We start from the raw sequence: 21,021 nt of genomic DNA, 5'->3' as shown, positions 1-21,021 counted from the left end.
AGCCATATCATTTCTTATTTACTCAAACGTATATCGGTTTTCGGAATAATCTGGTGTTCTACTGGTAGTTCAACAAATAGAAGTCATGAATATCTCAGTTCATTGGAAATATTTCATAGTATCATGTTTTTAGGAGATCGAATAGGATGTCTAGTGTGTTCCAATCAAAACCAGTGAAAAGATATAAATCTTTTAAAAACCCTAGTGGAACCCTCCAACCAAACTCCATTATGCAGTTCCCCAAAACTACGTTCGTAGGGCTTACCCTAAGCACACAGTAAAGGGAGCCAACCTAAGAATATGCCTTGGGGCCCATGGGCCTACCCAAGGGTATCCTTAGGTCCGTAAGGCCAGTTGGATCAGGGTTGTGCCTCCATACTCCAGAATTCTATCCATATACAAATCCAGTAGAAATCAATTTTAGCCATAAATCGTAATATATGGACCGTTATCTAGTAATATGCTATGATCATAATAATGAAGTAAACCGTATAATTGATTTCCACCTGTACACTATAAGTAGTTCCATGATTAACTCAAGGGAGTGCCTTGGGGCCTGAGAGCCAACCCAAAGATTCCCTTAGGTCCGTAAGAAATTTCCAGCTTGATCAGAGCTGTACCTCTAGTCTACCCATATAATATCCCAGTAAAACAGTTCGAGTATAACCAGTGAAACATAAAACCATAATTCATAAACCAGTAGTTTCCGTGATTTCATAAATGAGAAACAATTTATATTTTCGATAAAACCATAATCATAAATCACTTACCATATTGCCATGGTTCATAAACTAGTAAATCAATACTTGTACTAAACTCATTTCAAAACATATAAAACTGTCATGTAATTCATTTGGAACACACTAGAGTATCCACATATATTTTTCAGAGGCATTTATCGTTATCAATAAGGACAACATGAAACTCGAGAAATTTGATCGGATTCCAGGAACAAGGTTGATACTTTAGAATCCCACTATATTTTCGGGTACATTAGGAAAGTGTTCCAGAATGCCTAGAGTGATTTGAGCTAATAAAAGAGAAACGAAGCTTCAAGACATTTACAATCCATGTTAATCGATCGGTTTATCGAACAATTCGAAATGAACAATCTCTCAGAACTAATGCATGTCGACCCGTCAATTTACTGGTTTTTCAGAGTATTTACTCTTTAATACTAACAATTCTTGCCAATAAATCATCTTTGAAATCATTGCTAAATAGATCTTTCAATAGTCTTTATTTCATTTCCATATTTCAACGATATCAGGAAATACATACGTACTTGATTCATGTTTTATGACCCATAAGGATAATTCATCATGTAAGTTCAACAGTGTTCCCAAACTCATCTAATCAGCTATTTAATCATCAGTCATTGAGGTTAGTCATTTCGTTTATCAGTCAAGTCTATCTCGGTTGCTTCATAGCTTTCCAAATAATCCAGACGTTTCTGAATTTCAGATACATATTGTACTTCCGTTTAATTTAATTTGGTCTTCGTGGTTGATTTGTCTACAAATATCCATTTCTTATTATCGAATGCGACCTAGAGTTTAGTTGAGCTGAGTACTTTCAAAATTATCATCGAACCACACTTGAGAAGACGAACACACATTCAAGTAACATCTATACATTTCAGGTACTGACATATACACTAGCATTGATTGCTCGGCTTAATATGTGATCTATAACTTTTAAGAACAGTACCACATCCATGTTTATTTGGATTCCTTAATTAATCCAACATTTCTACTAATTTTAGGTTATAATGGTATTTTGGTCATTCTGGTGCTCAGTTTCATTCCATTCTTTTCAGAGCTCGAGGATATCCAATCATTCCTGAACTTGGTAATATTCTTGAGTCTTTTTCATTATAGGGGTATTCTGGTCATTTTATAGATCCGGTGTATTTCAATCTTTTCCTTCAATTCTGTCTTATTATTTAACTCCAACTTATCATTTATTCCAGACCTTTCAAATAATTCTGACAAAAGAGCACCCTCGATAATTTATTCTTAACTCGAAGATTTTCAGATCAATTGTCTTCTTAGTAGTTACCAACAGGTTATCAGAAATTTTTTGTACAAAGACAGGATCTTAACAATTAAATCCGTAATTCATTGAGTTAAGTACAAATCCTCAAAGTATTTTTTCATTCAGGGTCAACTCGAGCTATTTCTACCTTTCAAGAGTATTTTCGTAATTTCTTAATCAGATGATTTCGGTATTAACTCTTAACGAGCATACTTATAATTTAGAGATCCTATGGTTAGTTGTTTCCTCGAACATTCTCTGATTTTGAAATGATTCTTTAACAAACTTTTAGTATCTTGCATAAACCCTCTTGGGGTTAAAAACCGGTTATCCATAATTTCCAAGTAAAATTAACATTTCTTATGCACATCAATATATTTATCAAATCAATATGACTTCAGATTTATTAATCCACTTCCAGGGACAATTCTTGTCATTTTCCAATATAAGAGTAATTTTGTAATTTTACCTCATCAAAATATTCTCATAATTTCCCATCCAAGTACCTTTAACATGTAACCTTTGATGATATAAAATATAAGTTACAAATCCACTGTTGATTTTATTATCACTAATCACAAACTTGTAATTTAATTCGAACAATTCCTCAATCTCTTATATTAGTCATTCGATCTGTATTCAGTTACAGAATTTCTACCACATTCATATAGAGTGAATAAATTATTTAACTCCACAAAAGTGACCAACATTATCTTATTCATGCATTTACCAATATCAACATGTTCCATAAAGCATAAAGAGGTAGTAAAGTATTACCTCGATTTTTCGTGTCATACTGGTCGACCATTTAAATTCCATTCGAACGTCCTCGATCTTTGATTCAACTTCTAATATTTTCCTCTCGATTCAGACCATCAAAATTACTAACTCGTATCCAAATAATTTTCCTCTCCATAAAGATAGCTTATTAGAATTGAAATAATAATTTGGAAACCCAATTTGCATAACTAAAACTTGAAGAGCTAGTAATATTTAATTACTAACATCGTGGACTAAATTGATCTTGTAAAAACTATTATGTCATAACTATAACCACTTGGAAATTAAGAGACAAGATAAAGATCTCACCAAACTTGGATGTCATACCTTGTGGTTTACCCTTTTTTGCATGATATCTAAAATTCCCCACAACCCACGTGCTTTACTATTACTTCACTCCAGACTTTCTTTCACCCATACTTTCTTTACTTGTTTCCTCATTGTTTTTATTATTTTTTTCTTTCTCCTATGGAATTCATTGCAGACTTTCTTCAAAAGGGTCGTCTTCCCCACACCGCCTTGTCTACATAATCTAATGGTCCTATCATTTTCATTCTCAATTGCTTCCCGTGTCTTCTCAATTGCTTCTCATGCCTTCTCAACCGCAGAATCCAAGCTAACAGTGTTCTCCAATGGTCACTCGGGCATTAGAACCCGGTTACGTGGTAGCTTCAAAACGATGGCGGAGTTTGAGTAGAAATGCTCCGCCTTACGTAGCAGCTCGTCACGGAATCCAGCTTCTTAACGAATCGCTTCCCGATCTCGTAGGTGGACTTCAGGTTCCTAGGGCAGCAATCTCCTACACATTTGCTTTTGAGTTCATCATCGCCTTGTTGAACAATCATGTTCAGTTCGCCGAGCATGGTTTCTGTAACCCCTCATGAGAGAATTTAATATTACTCATAGCCCTGTCAGTGTTTTGCATCAATTCACGCATGAGTTCAGGGTTCCTTGCAACTTCTAATATCCATCAAAGAATGCTAGGATAGTTAAGTATATACCCAAGCTGTGTTGATTGCTTTACTATATGTTTTATTGGGTGCACCAAGATTATAATAAAAGAAAACAATCGAATTACAAACCGAAAGGATGAATCATAATTGTTTTCTCTGTCAGACTCCAAAGACTTTTGTCTTCATGATTGAGTTCGTATAATAATTTATTTTTTCAATTATGAAATGCCAAATCAACAATTTGTCCACTTCCACCTATTATAGTATTCTCAATTTGTTTAATAGTATAATGATATGATAAAATAATTATTTGCCAATCAATTTCATATCATTTCACATATTTAAACTAAAAGAAATCTAACCCTATTGAGGTGTGACAAGTCTCCTACTGACTTTGACTTGACTGACTGAAGGTTCACAAGCAGGGCAGCTTGGTTGGAAGATCCATTGATCTCTCAAGACTCTATGGATACGAAGACTTAATGACTGCACTAGAACGTCTTTTCAGTATGGAAGGTCTTCTCAGTGATCCAGGTAAAGGGTGGCGAGTTTTGTACACCGACAGTGAGAATGATGTAATGGTGGTTGGAGATGATCCATGGCAGTAAGTCTCACGCTCCTTGCTATGTTGGCTATCAAGCTTGTTGCATTAAAATATCTTTGCTGCTATGATGAATTTTTCGCTGTGTTTGCAGAGAATTTTGTAATGTGGTATCAAAGATCCACATATACACACAAGAAGTGGCTAAGATGAGCCTAGGAATGGGCATTGATGACACTCAAAGCTGTCTGGAAGAAGCAGCAGTGATAATGGAAGCATCAAAGTCTTCCTCAGTGGGGCTGCCTGATTGCTCCCCACCAGTCATAAGGGAATGAAGATCAGTGTTTTGCTATTAAATCCTGAAGCTATCTATCAAGTATTATTGATAGCTAAAAAGCGACCTTTTTGGTCCTATGGTGTTTGCCAATTGAAGTTACTCATCATCAACAATGTATGCTTCATCCATGCATTGTCTCGTACTAGTTCATTTCTAAAAGCCAGAAATGTGGAGATGATCCCACTTGAATATCCACTTAATATGCTTGTTGTTTTAAACCCGAATCATACTGAGTGGTACCAATCAATTTACAACACCAGGGTCGCTTGACATTATACAATGGATAAATTGGATCGCCAATATTGATCATACAAACTAGTGCATAAGCTTAATGGATACAACATTAAGGGCTTCGATTTGATCAAATATCATCTTACAAATAACTGGAATTTTAGTCTCAGCCTAGAGGCTATTTGATCCTGACATTTTTAAAACAGAGGCAAAACGGTGGATCTTTGAATTTTCCCTCCCCAGCCCCCCATCTGCATCCAAAGGGTTTTAAACCATTGGATCAAAATTCCGATTTGGTCAGAGTAAATCATACACTGTACAATTTAATAGGTATTCAATGTGGGTGAAGCAGATGGTAACAACCCAATTACAAGGCATAAATTAGAAGCTGCTCAATTGAATGCGCAATGTTAACATGTATAAAAAGCCTCATGCTCACCATTTAACCAAAAAAATTGGGAACTCGAATGTAGTAGAACCTCCCTGTAGCCAACTTTCTTTGTTTTTAGCCGAGCTTTCCTTCTGCAAATTTACATTTCATGTTGAACTGAAATGCCAGAACTTTCTTCATGAGTGATCACCACAGTTCTTCGTAAGATGATTCACAAGGTAGGGCCATTTTTCGACAAACTACTCCAATTACTCAGAATCTGAGTCAATAGAAAGATATCTCGGTCTTACAGAACGTTTTTGCCGAGGAAATAAGAAAGGGCTCTCTGATCTTTGCCTACTCGACTTCTCAGATCTATTGTTGTTCATGCCAAGTAGCAGAGAAGCTGCAGAAGGAGTGGGTAATACCAGTTATCAAACAACAGGTTGAGCTAGGCAATGCTAAAGCAGAGTGTATTAAGAATATTACAACAGATATAATGTGAACAAGAAGCTTATTTATATTTTTGTTAAAGATTTTTATTTAACTTTAATTATATAAATAATGTTTTGGCGTTGAGATGTTCCCTAATTTCATAGAACAAGCTTGAAGCCTTTCCTATTCGCTTTCTGTTATATGGAAACTTTCAAGCATAAGATACAGCACTAGATCTTCAAAAGAAGACGGAAACTAACCGGTGTCGGCCAAAGAACCCAAAGCATCATCTCTAGAAGGAATTCGCTGCCCTGAATTCAATCCATTTACAGTGACTGAATCCCCATGACCTTCACTGGCACCACCTCCAAGCCTAAGCGAAATCCAATCATCTGTCCGAAGGCCATTTGATGCATCTGCTTGATCTCTCAAATCTGACTGTGGTGATACAACTGAAGGACGGGTTGGAAGAAATATCTGGAGAGAGGGGTCTTCTCCACCAAACAAGGTATTGTCAACCAAGCTATCATTCATATCCATATCAGTCTGACCAATGGAACCAGGAACAAGGGTTGCAGATCCCATTGTTGTCTCAGGAGCCATTGTATAGCCATTCATCAATGGAGGAGAATTGAGAGAATTATGCTGCAGACCAACTAAGGAATCTGAGACGTCTGTATCTGTACTAAATAGTTGAAACCCAGAGCTTTCTTGTGTTCCTGGAGGTAATGGCCATAGAGGCATGCCAAATTCATCATTAGGATTAAAAAGACCCAAACTACCTGCAGACCCGAGAGATGGATCTTCTGCATATTGATGAGAAATTCCAGGAGGAGCAACTGGAAAATTAAATCCAGCAACATCAATATGATTATCCTTATAGGCAGTAGCAGGTGATATCAATATTTCATTCTCTTCATCTGAATCACTAAGAACAATAACTTCTGCATTTCCGGCTGGTCCAGTTAGATTTTGATAGGTAAACTCATATGTTGAGTCTATGTTCAGAGGCAGGGAATCAAGTTCAATTCCATTGCTTGTGAAGTCATAAGTTCCACCACCATCCTGATTCACACTGGGATCTTCACCATCCTTAACACTTCCATTAGCACTGCTGCTCATAGGGATAACTTTTTGCTGGTATTGTTCAACCCTTTCATGTAATCTACTACCAGAAGAGGTGTTCAAATCTTCAGGCTTGCTAACTTCCCAAAATCCATTGCGATTTTTCCGGATACCAAGTTTCAAACCTGTATGACCTTCAGAAGCACCTTCAAGTTTGACCTGCTTCGATGTTTCAGCTCTTGGCTTGACCTCAGCACTGCCAGATCCACATAAGGTGCCATCAGGAGAGTGCCATTGTGCAAGATCACCAAGTTCTCCGCACTCACTTTCACTTTTAACCTTTGCACGCCAAGAACCATCAGGCTTGACCTCAATCTCTGTAATATCTTCTCCACAATTCCTCATCTAAATCACGGATAATCAACATTATCACACAGATATCATCTACATAAATAGAGAACCACAAGGCACTCACTTTGGATGTGATGCGATTAAAATAAGGATCAATTATAACATTCTCCAATGTGTAGTTCTTCAGACAAATGGGGCACTGCCACTGCAATCACATTCACGTTCTTCAGACAAATGCTAGTCAAAATACTGGTACTTATAACTGGAAATGAACATGTTATAATAGTTGCTTGCCTTTTTAGAACGTTGGTTCAGCTCCACAAAAACTTCAAGATCAAAACAACCCATATGAACACAAGGTTTAAACCTTCCTGCCACCTTCATTCTTGAACCACTCATCTGTCACAGGAAAACATAAAAAAAGAAAGTTAGATATAATTAGATTTAGAGCAAATCCAAGAAGGGTGCAATACTGAAATATTGTTAGTCCAATCCCATTAACACTTTTTTTTTTATTTGATAGGAAAAGGGCCTCGTTAAAAAACCCCCTTCTTAACCGTCAAGCTACATAGGTATCTCAAAGGACATTGGAAGGAGAAAAAGAGTGCCCAAATTTTATTACTAAACAGAAAATACATCCAGGGTAAAACCCATCTTAAATACAATCCTTCCCCACAAAACAAAACCTCTACCCTCAAAAAACACCCAATCTACACAACAAACCAGAAGCACCCCACATTACCCCATGCCCGACTTAGCTAAACTATCTGCTTCCGGATTAAAACATCTCTGAACATGCCTAATAATCACATTATAATCCAACACGCGCTTGGCAATTTCCTGAACCAGATGAACAAAAGCAGCAGGACTTGCTTCCGGATTTTTAATCCAATTCAAAGCATTGGATGACACTTTCCAAGATAAGACGCCCCTTCTCGATCCACTCTGAATCCAAAAAAAATTCAGACCAGCTTGAATTGCTTTGAGCTCAGCAAGAATCGGAGGCCAGGTCCATACGCATACAAGAACCCCAACACTTATGATTAGCATCCCTAAGAAGTCCATTGATACCATTGTACCTCCAATCACAACTTACAGCCCCATCCACATTCACTTTAAAAAAAACCCAGTGGAGGGGGACACCAATAGGGCGAGCAAGGAACTTTCTTCGTAAGACCAATGTGCAAATCAGCCAAAGTTAGATCTCCCACAAGACAATCTAGGAGAAAAGGGAAATTGGACTCCTTTGCCGAAAACCAAGAAGCACCCTATATCTGGCCAAGAAAAAACAGTAGAGTTTGATCCAACCTTCCATTCTTAAAAACCATTTGGTTTCGGCATTTCCATGCAATCCACATTACAGCACTCGGGATGAATTTCCAAATCTCAGATTTCGGAAGTAAATCAAACCAAGAATACATAAACGCCTTGGGATTATTAGGCAAGGTTGTATATACATTCCACAACCTTAGAAACCACACCCATACTCCCCAAGCTATACTGCACGAGAAGAACAAATGAAAAATAGACTCGGGCTCCAAACCACACAACGGGGCAAAGAGGATCCTTGATCCCACTTACACCACCTCTAATTATAACAGATTTAACAGCCATCTTCTGGTGAAAAAACTGCCATAAAAATGTCTCCACTTTGGGAGGTGCAATTCCAACCCAAACAAGTTTCGACCAAGACAAATCCGGAACGGATAGATGATAAACTAAGTTAATGCACGATTTAACCGAGTATACACCCTCTCCTCCAAACACAACAATCATCAGCGACAGATCCAATACTAACATTATCCAACATCGACAATAACTCAATCCATTGATCAACTTCCCAATCCAGTAGATTTCTCCTTATTTGGATATCCCAGAACCATCTCCCATTGTTTATAAAACCAAAATCCGCAATAGCCCCATCCTTATTGACCAAAAGGGCGAAAAGCCTGGGAAATTTCACCTTCAGAAATGCTGCAGTGCCATCTATCGTGCCAAAACAGAACGAAATTTCCCTTTCCAACTTGCAAAAGATGACTGTGGAAGCAAAGACCAAAAGCATCATTCGACCAAAAGTTATTGATACTCCCTTCCAAAGCCAAGAAGAATGGGAAGACAAATTATTATCCAACAAAATCGACCTTCTATCCAAATTGTACTTGCAACACACCATCCTCTTCCACCAAGACTCCCTTTCGCTACCAAATTTCCATACCCATTTCCCTAATAAAGCCCTATTCATCATATTTAAATCTGTGATACCCGAACCCCCGTAATCTTTTTGTTTGCAAATTGTCGACCAATTCACCCGGTGAATTCGATTTTTCTGAGCTGAGCTCCCACACAAAAAATTAGCCAGAACTGAATTCAACTTCTTCGAACACCGGAAGGCATTTTGAACAAATACATATAATAAATCGGCAGCGCATTTAGGTCAGCCTTCACTAAAACAACCCTTCCAGCAAGGGATAACATCGCTGCTTTCCACCCAGCCAACTTCTGATAAAATTTCTGAAAAAATCAACTCCCATAAAGCTTCCGAGTTCCTCCTGGAACAAAAGGGGAGCCCAAGATACTCCGTCGGAAAAAACCCAACCAAACACCCAATTGATTTTGCTCATTCTTTGACAGTTGATTCCTCCAAATTAATACCAAATATCTTACTCTTCGATAGATTTAACTGCAGCCCTGTACACATCTTGAAGACAACAAAAATACTCTTAATATTCTTCAATTGGCCTTTTGGTGCGTTACAAAAAATTAGCAAATCATCAGGGAATTGCAGATCAGAGAACGAGAAAGAACTATTAGCGCAACTGGTCTGAAATCCATTAAACAAACCCAACTTTACCGCCTTCGACAACAAAAGGTTTAGCAACTCTCCCACTAAATTAAATAACAACGGAGATAATGAGCATCCTTGGCGTAATCCCCTAGATATGTTGAAGCTTTCTGTAGGAGATCAATTTACTAAAACTGAAATAGATGTTGAGGATAGACACTTAAAGATCCAAGAACGCCATCTCTGCCCGAACCCCATATACTCCATAATTTTGATCAAGATCGCCCAATCAACTTAATCGTAAGATCTTCTGAAGTCCACTTTAAAAGCAATACCTTTCCACCCTTTCCTCCTCTAGTAATCGATTCCTTCATTTGCTATAAAGGAGCAATCACAAATCTGCCTCCCTGGAACAAACGCGAACTGAGAAGGGTCGATCAGCGAATCTATACACATCCTTAGTCTTCTTGATAACACTTTCGACAAAATCTTATACAATCCTCCAACCAAGCTAATGGGCCTATACCCCTCCAAGCCAACCGGATTAGACTTCTTCGGAATCAGCGTGATAAACGAGTGATTCACACCTTTTCCTAGCTTCTTTCCCGAGTAAAAATCATTGAAAAATTTCAATATGTCCTCCTTCAAAGACGACCATAATCTTTTAAAGAACCCCATGTTTAAACCATCCAGTCCTGGTGCCTTGTTGCTATCCGACGAAACAATTGCCTCCCAATTTCCTCCTCCGAAAAGCTCATTTCCAAAAAAGAACACTGCTCCTTGGTTAGCTTAGTGAAAGGCAGGTTCATATCCACCACCTCTAATGTTGGCTTCAAGTTGTATGCTTTCTTAAAGTACCCAAGAACGCTAGATTTTATCTGATCCAGGTCCGAAACCATCTTACCATCCACTTCCAAAAACTTTAGGGCTTTAACCCTTCCGCTATTAAAAGCACACTAGTGAAAATATCTTGAATTCCGATTGCCATCCTGAATCCACTTCGCCCGAGATTTCTGAAACCAGATTTGTTAATCTTTTTACACAAAGACCACAACTCTTTCTTAGCTCTCGTAATGGACTCCATCAAAACCAAAGAAGACCCCTGTTGTGCTTCTGCCTCCAATTCAGAAATAGACTTCTCTAAATTCACTATCATTCTGGGCAGCTTCAAGCGACTCTGGTTGACCAGCTTTTGATTGCTTTCTTTAATTCTTTGAGAATATTTTCAATTCCTCTCCTCTTGTCCCTCTTCACCTCCTTTATTTTCGATTCCAACATGTCTTGAAATCCCACCTCATCCATAAGATAGTTAAATAGCTTAAAGGGTTTTGGACCCCAATTAACCTCACTTCTTTCCAACACAATTGCATTATGATCCGATAATGACTTTGGGAGTAACACCTGAACAATATCTAAAAACATCACCAGAAAATTAGCATTCACTAAAAACAGATCAAGTCTAACAAAAGAAGGGGCTTCCCTATTGTTACTCCACATGAAGCTTCCTTCAGCCAATGGTAAATCCACCAACTTAGCCTGAAAAACGAACTCCCTGAATAACCTCAATGAACGCAAATTTTGAGATTTTCCAATTTTCTCCTTCTGAGACAAGTACGAATTAAAATCGCCTCCCATGCACAAGGGGCAATCCACTGCACCCATGAAATTGAGCAGTTCCTCAAAAAAAACCTCCTCCGACTCAACAGTAGGGCCATACACGTTGACAAAGAAACATTTGTCTTTGTTGTCCTTGAACTTTCCTTTAATTGCCACAAACCGTTTAGAAATTTCTTGCACCTGAGAGTCGAACCAATTTTCATCCCATAGGCTCAAAATTCCTTCAGAAGACCCTTCTGAATGTGACACAACGAACCCACTTAGATTCCTCCCCGTAACTTTCTCAACATAGCTGGTCTCACCAATTCCACTTCAGTTTCTTGCAAAAATAAAACAGATGGTTTCCTGTTGATAACAAAACTCCTCACGCCCTTACCTTCTCCTTCCTCCCCAAGCCCCTATTGTTCCACGTTACACACGATAACCTTACCATGAAACATCAAAACTTACACCTGATACAAAGATGTGAGATTAATTCCCACCATCCATACCCCTGCTTTTACTCATCTCCGAAAATTTCTTGGCAAAGGCGTTCTTTCCTCCCCTAAAAGTTATACCCATCATATTGCTAACCTGCCAAGTGGACATTAACTCCTCATTCGCTTCAGGATCTTTCACCAGAGAGCCTTCCACCTCCGATTCCACTCTGATCTTCTTCTTGTTTGATCTACTATACACTCTGTCATAGAACACCATCTCTGTCCTATCCATTGTACCACTTCTTGTACAGCTACGACTCGAGAGAGGGGATGAAGATCTTCCGATTAAAACCCTATGTTGTGGACTATCGAATCCTCCTAAAACAATTCCTCCCCCACGTAAAAAACCATTTTTTATTTGAAGCATCTCCACCTCCTATCGGATTATCAGCCCTGATCTGAAGTCCTTCAAATTCGTCCCGCTCCAAATCCACTTGAGGCAAGGCCCGATCATCTCTGCTTACCAAACCCACAAAGAGCTATGTTCACTACAAGCCCAGAAGGTTTAATTCTCAAAATGGGAGAATTGGGCTCACTATTTTCCTCAAATTGGGATTGTTTATTAAAAGTCGGGTTCATAATATTCCTCAGACCAAGACCCTCATAGTCCCCGATAGGATTTCTCCCAATATCAAGGAGATCTGAAACCCCGTTATTAATAAGTTCTCTAACTCTATTCTGCATCAATGATTGTTGTTCCCCACTGCCGCCTTCAATTCCAATTGTTTTTCTCTCTTCAAGCCACATGTCCACCCTTATTCGTGTTTCCTCAAATGACTATTCAATTCCATCTTCCACCAAAATCGTTTGACCACCGTCCTCATCCTCCGGCGATGCATCCTCATTCAAAAAATCATCTGAAGCCCCTTCAAGTGCCTTTCCTAGAAAATCACTCGGTTTTTTGAACACCGAACCTAGCTTAATTATCACCTTAAAGGATCTCCCATATGATCCTAAAGTGATCATTTTCGGAATGTCAAAAGGGCTAGCCACCCTCACCAACAATCTCGCCGCCGACAAATCCTCTCTATTCTTGGTAAACTCTTGAATGCAAACCAACAACCCCCACCTCCCAGCAAGCCTCTCCAGGAACGATTCGTGCCAACATAAAAGTGGAACTCCATACAATTCAATCAAGCAGTACGCCATTGGGATTCCATCTTCATTCAGAAAGGGAGCCAGCCAGTCAAACCAGAAAAACAACTCATCTTTCTTATTATTCCACGTCTTCAATAACTCCTCAACCGACCTGAAAGTGATAATACAAGAGTTCCATGCATAACCCCAGCTAGGACCTTTACTTCGATTCCATCACTGGACAAAGCCTTTTGCACCAATTCCAACTCAAAGGATGATTTAACGATCCCTATTAAAGAGCATTTCATCCAACTCGACTCATCTGGAAGGATACGCATCTCCCAAACATTCCTCATCCCTGTTGCAGCTTGCATTTTACCCCCTCAATTCTCCCGGGTTTCAGGTTCATCCCTCAACCTTCTAGCCAAGACCAGTGCTTCTTTGTAAGATCTGTCATCCCTTATACTTCTCGGAGACTCGACTCCCTATCTAATCCTCCTTTTTTCACCTTCAGTTGACTTCTTTGCTTCCGCCTGGGATTTACCTGCATCAGTTGCCCTTCTTTGAGAATTCTGATATTTAGCAGCCCCCACTGAGACTCTCCTCCCATTAATCCACGTTCCATTGACATTCTCAATAGAATTCCTCAAACCAGCCTCATTAGCAAACTGAACAAATGCGAACGTAGAGGCTTTGTACTTTGGTTTGTTCTTAACACTTGGAATAAAGACCCTAACGACTGGACCCTGATAATGAAATAGTTCCCTTAATGCTCACCTTGAAACTCTCTTGCTCAGATTATCCACAAACGTTGTCCATTTCTCACCGGAGGAAGAGTGACTTTTCAAGTTCTCTATCGCTCCGTCTCTACTGTTGTCTCTCATGCTCGCTCTCCAATCCCATTAACACTCAACATTGTAGAAGAAAACAATGAGGAAGGAGACTTATCCCCTCTTACATGATAAAGTTAGATTCAACTTAGAATAAATACACAGTTGACATGGATGTATATGTAAACATGCTACACAAAGCGAAAAAAATAACATTAAAAAAGGTCATAGGATAAGCACATAAATATATGGAACCCAAATGGTGCTATGATAAAGTTAAATTCTTTCTGGAACAAACCAAAAGAATATGACAACACATATTATCCATGTAGACTAATAAATCTGTCAAATAGGTCTGAAGTTCACCAAAACAAGCCTGTTATAGTATTGGTTCCAATGGTTGGATGGGAACACATGCAACTTTACATAAACAAGCAAGATAAATAGCAGCAGCACCTAAATAAAGGATTAAGTGCATTTTTTTGACATTATAGCCTCAACTAGAATTGGCTACAAAATACACATAACATTAGATGCTTCACTTTTAGGCTATAGACATTTTATAGCAACTTCACTGGTACAAAAGTGATACTTAGAAGCATATGATCCACAAATACCACAAGGCACAATATGAACTGATCAAATATTTCAAGAATGATGCCCAAGAATTAAACATTAAATATCCTCAACATAAGAAAGATGACACTTGATAGTAAACTACTACTAATGACTCACAGGGCAACATAGGTTGACTCCAAAAAATTCAGCAACAACTTCTAGATCACTGTCAGTATCACCATTGTCTGTTGTTGTTCCACCACCAATACAACGACAAACCCGAGCAATAGCATCTTCGAAACGTTCACCATCAGTCTCCTTTGGAATCATATTAATTATCTAGGCCATGCCACAAGAAATATGAAATGAACACAAAGAACACCAAATATAGATAGGTAAGTTTTAGTTGCACAGAAATGGAGTAATTTGCTTTTCAAATCATAGAACTAGCATAATACTAACGTTAGTGGTTCAACTATCATTTATCTCAAGTTAAAACTTGATATCAATGTACGAAATTCAGGGGTAAATCTCCAACCATAGATATTTGAAGTTGTTATCATACCTGTTGAAGAGTTCGACGTTTAACAATTCTAACTCCAAAACAGAAAACACGAGCATCGCATCCAGTCAAAGTTATCTTATTAATTCCATCTATAGTACATGGAGTTATCTGACAAAAGCACAGATAATGAAACAAGTGCTTAGAGAATTGATGTTCTGTAACATATAAAAATATTAACAAGATTACAAGGAAAGTGCAATAATCTGGCCTGCCAGCTTCTCCACCTATATCAATCACATTCTTGTGCATGTAAAGGTTAATTCTAGGGAAAATATGATTCCATATACATCAAAAGTAAAAAGTAAAACCAAAATTCATCTTGTTCATAGAAGGGAAAGAAACTCACAATTGAACCATCATCACGGCCATTAGCCCCAAGCAACTGCGAGCCGGGTCTATTAATAGCACGAACAGGTACACCTGTTTAAAACGATTGTCAGTCTGTCACTTGTAGGCCCAAAAATTGATTACACGTAAAATATCAAAATCGAGACATGCATAGAAAATACTCAAGGACAAGATGTTAGCAACAATGTTTCAATTAGAAAAATGAGGGAAAAAACCAAGCATGCTCCTATATTTTTTCTTATTTTTCTTATATCTAAGCATGCTTCTCAATGACAAGTGCAATAAACAGTAGCTAGCAATTACGTTGTAAAAGAAAAACATTAATAGCCATACCATTGACCTGTAAATCAGCATATTGAGGCCACTGCATCCTGAATGGAACTCTGTCATTCAGAAGTATGCACCATGCCTATTTGACAAGATGAGAAACAAAAAAATCAAGATAGATAACCAAAACCAATACCATCAAACTCTTAATATTTTTTACACAAACCAACCTGGACATCATAATCTTGTTTTATCAACAAGTCCTTGTCTGCTCTCGTAATTTGGAATGTTTTCTCCACACTTTGCATTGGATTTGTACTGTAAAATGGTGGATCTGAATTACTAAACTAACAAACTAATAAGGGAAAAGTCACTAAGCATTACATATAAAGCATACAGTGTTAACATAAATGCACTGGATGTTTATGGGGGAAGAGAGAATTTACTATTTTTCATATAGTTCACTCACCCATTAGTAGGGATACTTGTAATAGCCAACTTCACTGGATATAAAGGGTGCGTAATAGTAAGCCAAAAACTGCAATTGGGAAAGACATTTTGGATTAAAATAATGCAACATAAATTTTTTTGATTAAATATCAAGGTCTAATAGATTGAACAAAATTTGAGAACCCATTAACTTATGTCCAGTAAAAGATTCCCTAGATGCATCCATATAATCATAGGAAGTACAATGCAAATACAAAGTATTGTTGCATGCTGTAAAGGTTGCTATAGAAAAAATATATAATCCAGTTAGCATTAAAATACTAGATAATGCTTATTCAGTGGTAGAGTTATTACCTTTTTAAAAATCCTATAGCTACAAGCAGTACTTTGATTTTAAAAGAATTCCTAACAGGAAATCGAAGGTTCTTTTATATATTTCCCATCACAATTCCTAATCTTTACTATTAATGTGTAAAACCACCAACTAAATCATATCACTGAGATATTATATACAAACTCCATGATTAGAGTACATAACCATAATAATAATAAACCATAAAACTAAGAAAATATCCCTCATTTTATCACAAAAAATGGCTGTCCCTTTTTCCCATATGTATGGGGTAAGGGGGAGGTAAGATTGATCATTTAAAAAAATATATTGCATTTTACGAACACCAAAAAAGAATAGCTCCTACTTTTTCTCAAACTAATCTATTTTTCCTTTCATTTGCCTACTTAGTTTGGTGGCACAAAAGCAAGCAGATACTTACAAGTACTGAATCTTAATTTATATTCTGACTATCACAAGGGTTCAACCAGTAGTCAATCTTTATCCAACCAAATTGCACCATTAGTTTCTTTCATGTGAATATTGCAAGATGAATATAAAGACAGGACACATTTAATTAGATATGAAATACAATAAATACATTGGTGTATTTCTATATCTGATATTGAATGTCAATATTATAACCAAACCATAAACCAGCCAATAGCTTCAAGGTCAATTTGAAGTAATCACATGCACACAAGAAAACACAAATAAACAGGGAGAGACATACGGATCTGCTTGACTTAGTCGACAAATCTCGCAATAAAATTGATCAGGAAGTGGTGGATTTCCCTCCATAGGCTTCTCTGGGATTACAACACAGCCAATATGCTGCCGCACTTGGCATCTTCGATCTTCACACTATTGTCAGAGCAAGGAAGAATTAGAAGAAGAAAAAAACAGCAATTCAGTTTAAGGTAGAAGAAAGGGCAATGTTGTAGTGGATAACAAAAACTGTCATCTTCAGAATCCATGATTATCTTCTCAATATGGAGAAGAGCATATCATGCGGACCAAAATTAAGAACAAAACTAATATGTTTTGACCACAAAAGTATGATTCCTTAACATCACTATAACAATAATCACTAAAAATGCAGCACTAGAACAAGAAGTTCAAAAGCAGTGTAGCTCATATAACTCCATCAGCACAAGGTTCATATGTAAGTACATAAGCATGAAAGGCTGGCATTAATCAGGGGATATGTTGTCAAGTCAAATCAAATGCAACGAATCAAATGCTTCATCATTTTCCAAAACATGGATTCATATGATACCTATTATTGCAAAGGCAACCGGAAAAGATGTCTACTTGTTATGGTAGATGCCAACTTTAGGAAATGAATTGCTCCACAAGACTCTTAAGGTAAAGAAAATCCATTAGAAATTTAATGTGTCTGAATCTATAAATCCGGGTTTCCGAGCAAATCCAACAATGACATTGCCAACTAACTATTTCCATCTTTTTCTTGCGTGAGATACATCCATAATTTTTACTAGACAGTTTCCCCAAAGTTAACATTTAATTCATTAAGATACATAGAAATACGAAAACTTTGCATCAAAGTGTACAAATCAAGGAGGAATAAAATCACAACCATAAATAAAGCAACATGACATTGACACTTACAAAAGGTAGCCACCCAACACTTCAATCACACTTGTAAGATCAATCATCATTAAAATAAAATAGTGAGGCAAAGAACAATAAGTTCATTATCATCACCCTGAGAATGTTCTCTGTCTCCAATGAACTTCCACAGGGACAACGAACTTTAATATCTAATTTAACAGGTTCATCTATTTCCCCTTTAACTTTAACATTACTACTGTCTGACATGCCCTCTCCCTTTGATGCCAATTCAGTGGTTGCAGAAACCTGCATCTTCCTGAGGACAAGAAATACACTTAGGAAATTAAAAAAAAAAAAGATAATTTAGAGGGGAAATAAAAGTAATACAAAGCATAGAATAATCTTCAAATGGATAAATAGATGCACTAGCATCATCTTATCTCGATGGTAAGTCGTAACTTTTTCACATGGAAAAAGAAAAAAAAATTAATTCCACGGAAGTGTTTTCATCAAACCTTCAGCAGAGCTAAATCATAAATGTAAAGTAAACCTGTAAATGTCATCAACAAGTTTTGCCACATCTTCCTTCCCCACAAGAGCCCTCTTTGCCCACATCTTCGCAACTGGGAAAGAACAAATCCAATTATGCTCAGTTTCTGAACATATTAAACAAAATTATAAGGGCCAATTTTGAACTATCTAGAATCTAATGACAACAAAATTCAGGAAATAATACAATTCTACTGACAACATACTTGAATGCAACCCCTTCCCTCCCTCCCTCACCTAAACACTGCACTAATAAAACACTAATAATGAAGCTAAAAGTTTAGAATGCCATTGGATGCAACAATAAATCATATCATAATGAAATGAATGAATAAAATGGTTAAGTACTATCATATCTAGAATCCAGCGAATCCACATTGAAATCAGGCAAGAAAACAGCTTCATAATTATTTTCCTCCATTAAAAATGACTAAAATATTAATTCTACCAACTGCTGAAACTCATACCACTGTACAGCTTATATATATTAAATGTCTGACAATATAACTCTGAGTATGTTACACACACAAGTATATCAACGACTAAATACTAGCATTCTAACAAACTACATCTCAGGCTAGCAGGGTGATACAAGAAATAATAAATGACTGAAAGATAAAGTAGCCCAAGAAATGACTATGGTAATTATATATTGTCAATTTAAACGAGGAATAATTTTTTACCTTGTTCATTAGAAAGGGCGCCTAATATCCTCTCAACAAGGTCCTAAAATGAAATTATACAAAGGTAAAAATAATCATACACCATGAAGGTGCAAGTTGTAATAAAAATGCAAATAACTGAAAGCAAACTAAAATGCATTATCTTTAGCTACCACCTGCTTCTTTCCCTGCTTTGAGAGACCCAATTGAGTGAGAACATCCTTGAGTTCTTTTATTCGGAAATATGCCAACTTATCCTACAAGGCATTATCATTTTGATTAACCTCTCAACATATAAATTGGGGAAAACATCAACAGGTTGGCATCAATCTTAACAAGTAGCAACTAGAAACATACCACTTTATCTACTAAAAAATACAGCTAAAGAGACTACCGTGGTAAACATATAAATCCCATTATTTAAGTGGCTGCATAAAATGGAGTTAGAAAAGCTGAGTGACACTAAACTAAACACTCCCGTGTGCACAATTAATACAGATTCCACCAGGAAAAAGAAGCTGAAACCAACTAATGCATACATAGTAAGCTTAACTTACTTGCAAACTCAAAACTAGGTTCACAAAGCCACCTAAGCCGTACCAAATGTTGCATAAGGAGAAAACTCCTTATACAATTACCAGCAGCCCAAAAATCAAAATTACGGTGCAAAAAAAAAAGATCACGGACAATAGTTGACCCAGTTTATTAAATTTGGTAAAAAATCCCCAAAAAGGTATTAAATTTGGTAAAAAAATCCCCAAAAAGGTATACAAAAATGTACTCTTAGCGGAAATTTTAAAGAGCTAAGTCATATGTAAAAAAAAACTCCAGGAGTAGTCAAAATAGTAAATAAAAAATATATATATACATAAAAATAAAAAGTTAAATACCTTGCAACTGGCAACCAAATCCATGTTCAGTTCACAGTCTGCAGACAAACAAAAAAACAGTAATAAAAAACTTAAACACTCAAAAATTACGAATCAATAAACAACATAATCAAAACCAAAATTAAATTAAATTAAATGGACCAATCAATCAATCCACAGAAAAAGAGAATCAAAACGACCAGATTAAACGAACTTACGAAGCTTCTGGTGATGAGTAAAAGGGAAAATTTTGATGAATTGAAGATAAAAATGGGGAAATATGGATCGGAGGGTGGAAGACGCTGATTTTTCCTTCTGGGCGAAGCAGTCCCAACCAGAACGAAGTAACCTTTTGAAAGAAAATAAATTTACAAAAGTGACCGGACTTATCGCCGGCTATCAAATCCGGTTTTTTGACGGCTTTCAGTGAAGTTGCGTGTTGCCGTGTTCAATTTGTAACCCACGCCCTCTTTTTCTTTTTTCTTTATGTTGTTTTATTATTTGGGCAAGATTGGACTGCAATTAAATGTAGGTTGACCGGCTGGAAGCCAGAAAGAAAATCGAAATGGCGTTTTATGTAGGATGGTAAACGGGTACAATTTTGTGGATTTTGTATCGTGTCTATTCTAATTAGAGTAGAAATGTGTATAATTTTAGTGGGTCTTGGGCGGGTGTAGATTTAGAAATTGGAACTCATCGTGAGTAGTGGGCGGATAATGGGTTTGAGACCTTATCTACCCCGCATCTGCCTGCCCCACATCCGTCCACTCAGTTAAATATATATTAAATTTTGGATCATTATGAATTTAGGTGTAATTTTAGAGACTAATTTATAAATCTTAATATTGTATAAGATATAACTTATAATTTAATCAAATATTATGGATAAGTTAATGCATAAATTTTTTTCTTTCAAACCTCTTGTTAGTACGCCGATCTTTCAAACCTCTGGTCTTCACTCT

General features: G+C 37.0%; 2 protein-coding genes across 3 annotated transcripts; one reads left to right on the top strand and one right to left on the bottom strand.

Moving 5' to 3' along the window:
- The first annotated feature begins 4,158 nt into the window (after nt 1–4,158).
- Nucleotides 4,159–4,646, top strand: LOC120149368 (auxin response factor 4-like). The gene is made up of 2 exons (XM_039162169.1): nt 4,159–4,374; nt 4,466–4,646. The coding sequence occupies exons 1-2, from the start codon at nt 4,253–4,255 to the stop codon at nt 4,644–4,646; spliced, it is 303 nt and encodes a 100-aa protein (XP_039018100.1). The 5' UTR covers nt 4,159–4,252.
- Nucleotides 4,647–4,979: 333 nt separating this feature from the next.
- Nucleotides 4,980–20,530, bottom strand: LOC120150056 (E3 SUMO-protein ligase SIZ1-like). Of its 2 annotated transcripts, none has more exons than XM_039162769.1 (17): nt 20,274–20,530; nt 20,081–20,118; nt 19,367–19,447; nt 19,212–19,254; nt 18,530–18,602; nt 18,133–18,295; nt 17,138–17,268; nt 16,093–16,161; nt 15,854–15,941; nt 15,690–15,765; nt 15,355–15,428; nt 15,009–15,116; nt 14,621–14,782; nt 7,395–7,499; nt 7,225–7,305; nt 5,945–7,154; nt 4,980–5,655 (listed from the first exon to the last, which is right to left on the bottom strand). In XM_039162769.1, exons 2-17 carry the CDS (start codon nt 20,102–20,104, stop codon nt 5,519–5,521), a joined length of 2,625 nt encoding a protein of 874 aa, XP_039018700.1. In that variant the 5' UTR covers nt 20,105–20,118; nt 20,274–20,530; the 3' UTR covers nt 4,980–5,518. The 2 variants fall into 2 exon arrangements, with proteins under 2 accessions (XP_039018700.1, XP_039018693.1); XM_039162762.1 differs by having other exon boundaries at nt 20,278–20,530.
- Between the last annotated feature and the right edge of the window lie 491 nt (nt 20,531–21,021).

Source organism: Hibiscus syriacus, unplaced genomic scaffold (genome assembly GCF_006381635.1).
Source record: "Hibiscus syriacus cultivar Baekdansim isolate YM2019G1 unplaced genomic scaffold, ASM638163v2 tig00002793_pilon, whole genome shotgun sequence".
NCBI classification, from domain to species: Eukaryota; Viridiplantae; Streptophyta; class Magnoliopsida; order Malvales; family Malvaceae; genus Hibiscus; species Hibiscus syriacus.
Note: the sequence above shows the minus strand (reverse complement) of the source record. Positions and strands in the feature narration are given on the sequence as shown.

What these genes read in the sequence shown, in the direction of transcription:
- LOC120149368 (XM_039162169.1), top strand. Translation starts at nt 4,253, where the DNA reads ATGACTGCACTAGAACGTCTTTTCAGTATGGAAGGTCTTCTCAGTGAT. An exon ending in GTTGGAGATGATCCATGGCA is followed by an intron (nt 4,375 to 4,465) that starts GTAAGTCTCACG and finishes CTGTGTTTGCAG; the next exon opens with AGAATTTTGTAATGTGGTAT.
- LOC120150056 (XM_039162769.1), bottom strand. Translation starts at nt 20,104, where the DNA reads ATGGATTTGGTTGCCAGTTGCAAG. An exon ending in ATTTGGTTGCCAGTTGCAAG is followed by an intron (nt 19,448 to 20,080) that starts GTATTTAACTTT and finishes AATGCCTTGTAG; the next exon opens with GATAAGTTGGCATATTTCCG. An exon ending in AACGTCGAACTCTTCAACAG is followed by an intron (nt 14,783 to 15,008) that starts GTATGATAACAA and finishes GGCATGGCCTAG; the next exon opens with ATAATTAATATGATTCCAAA.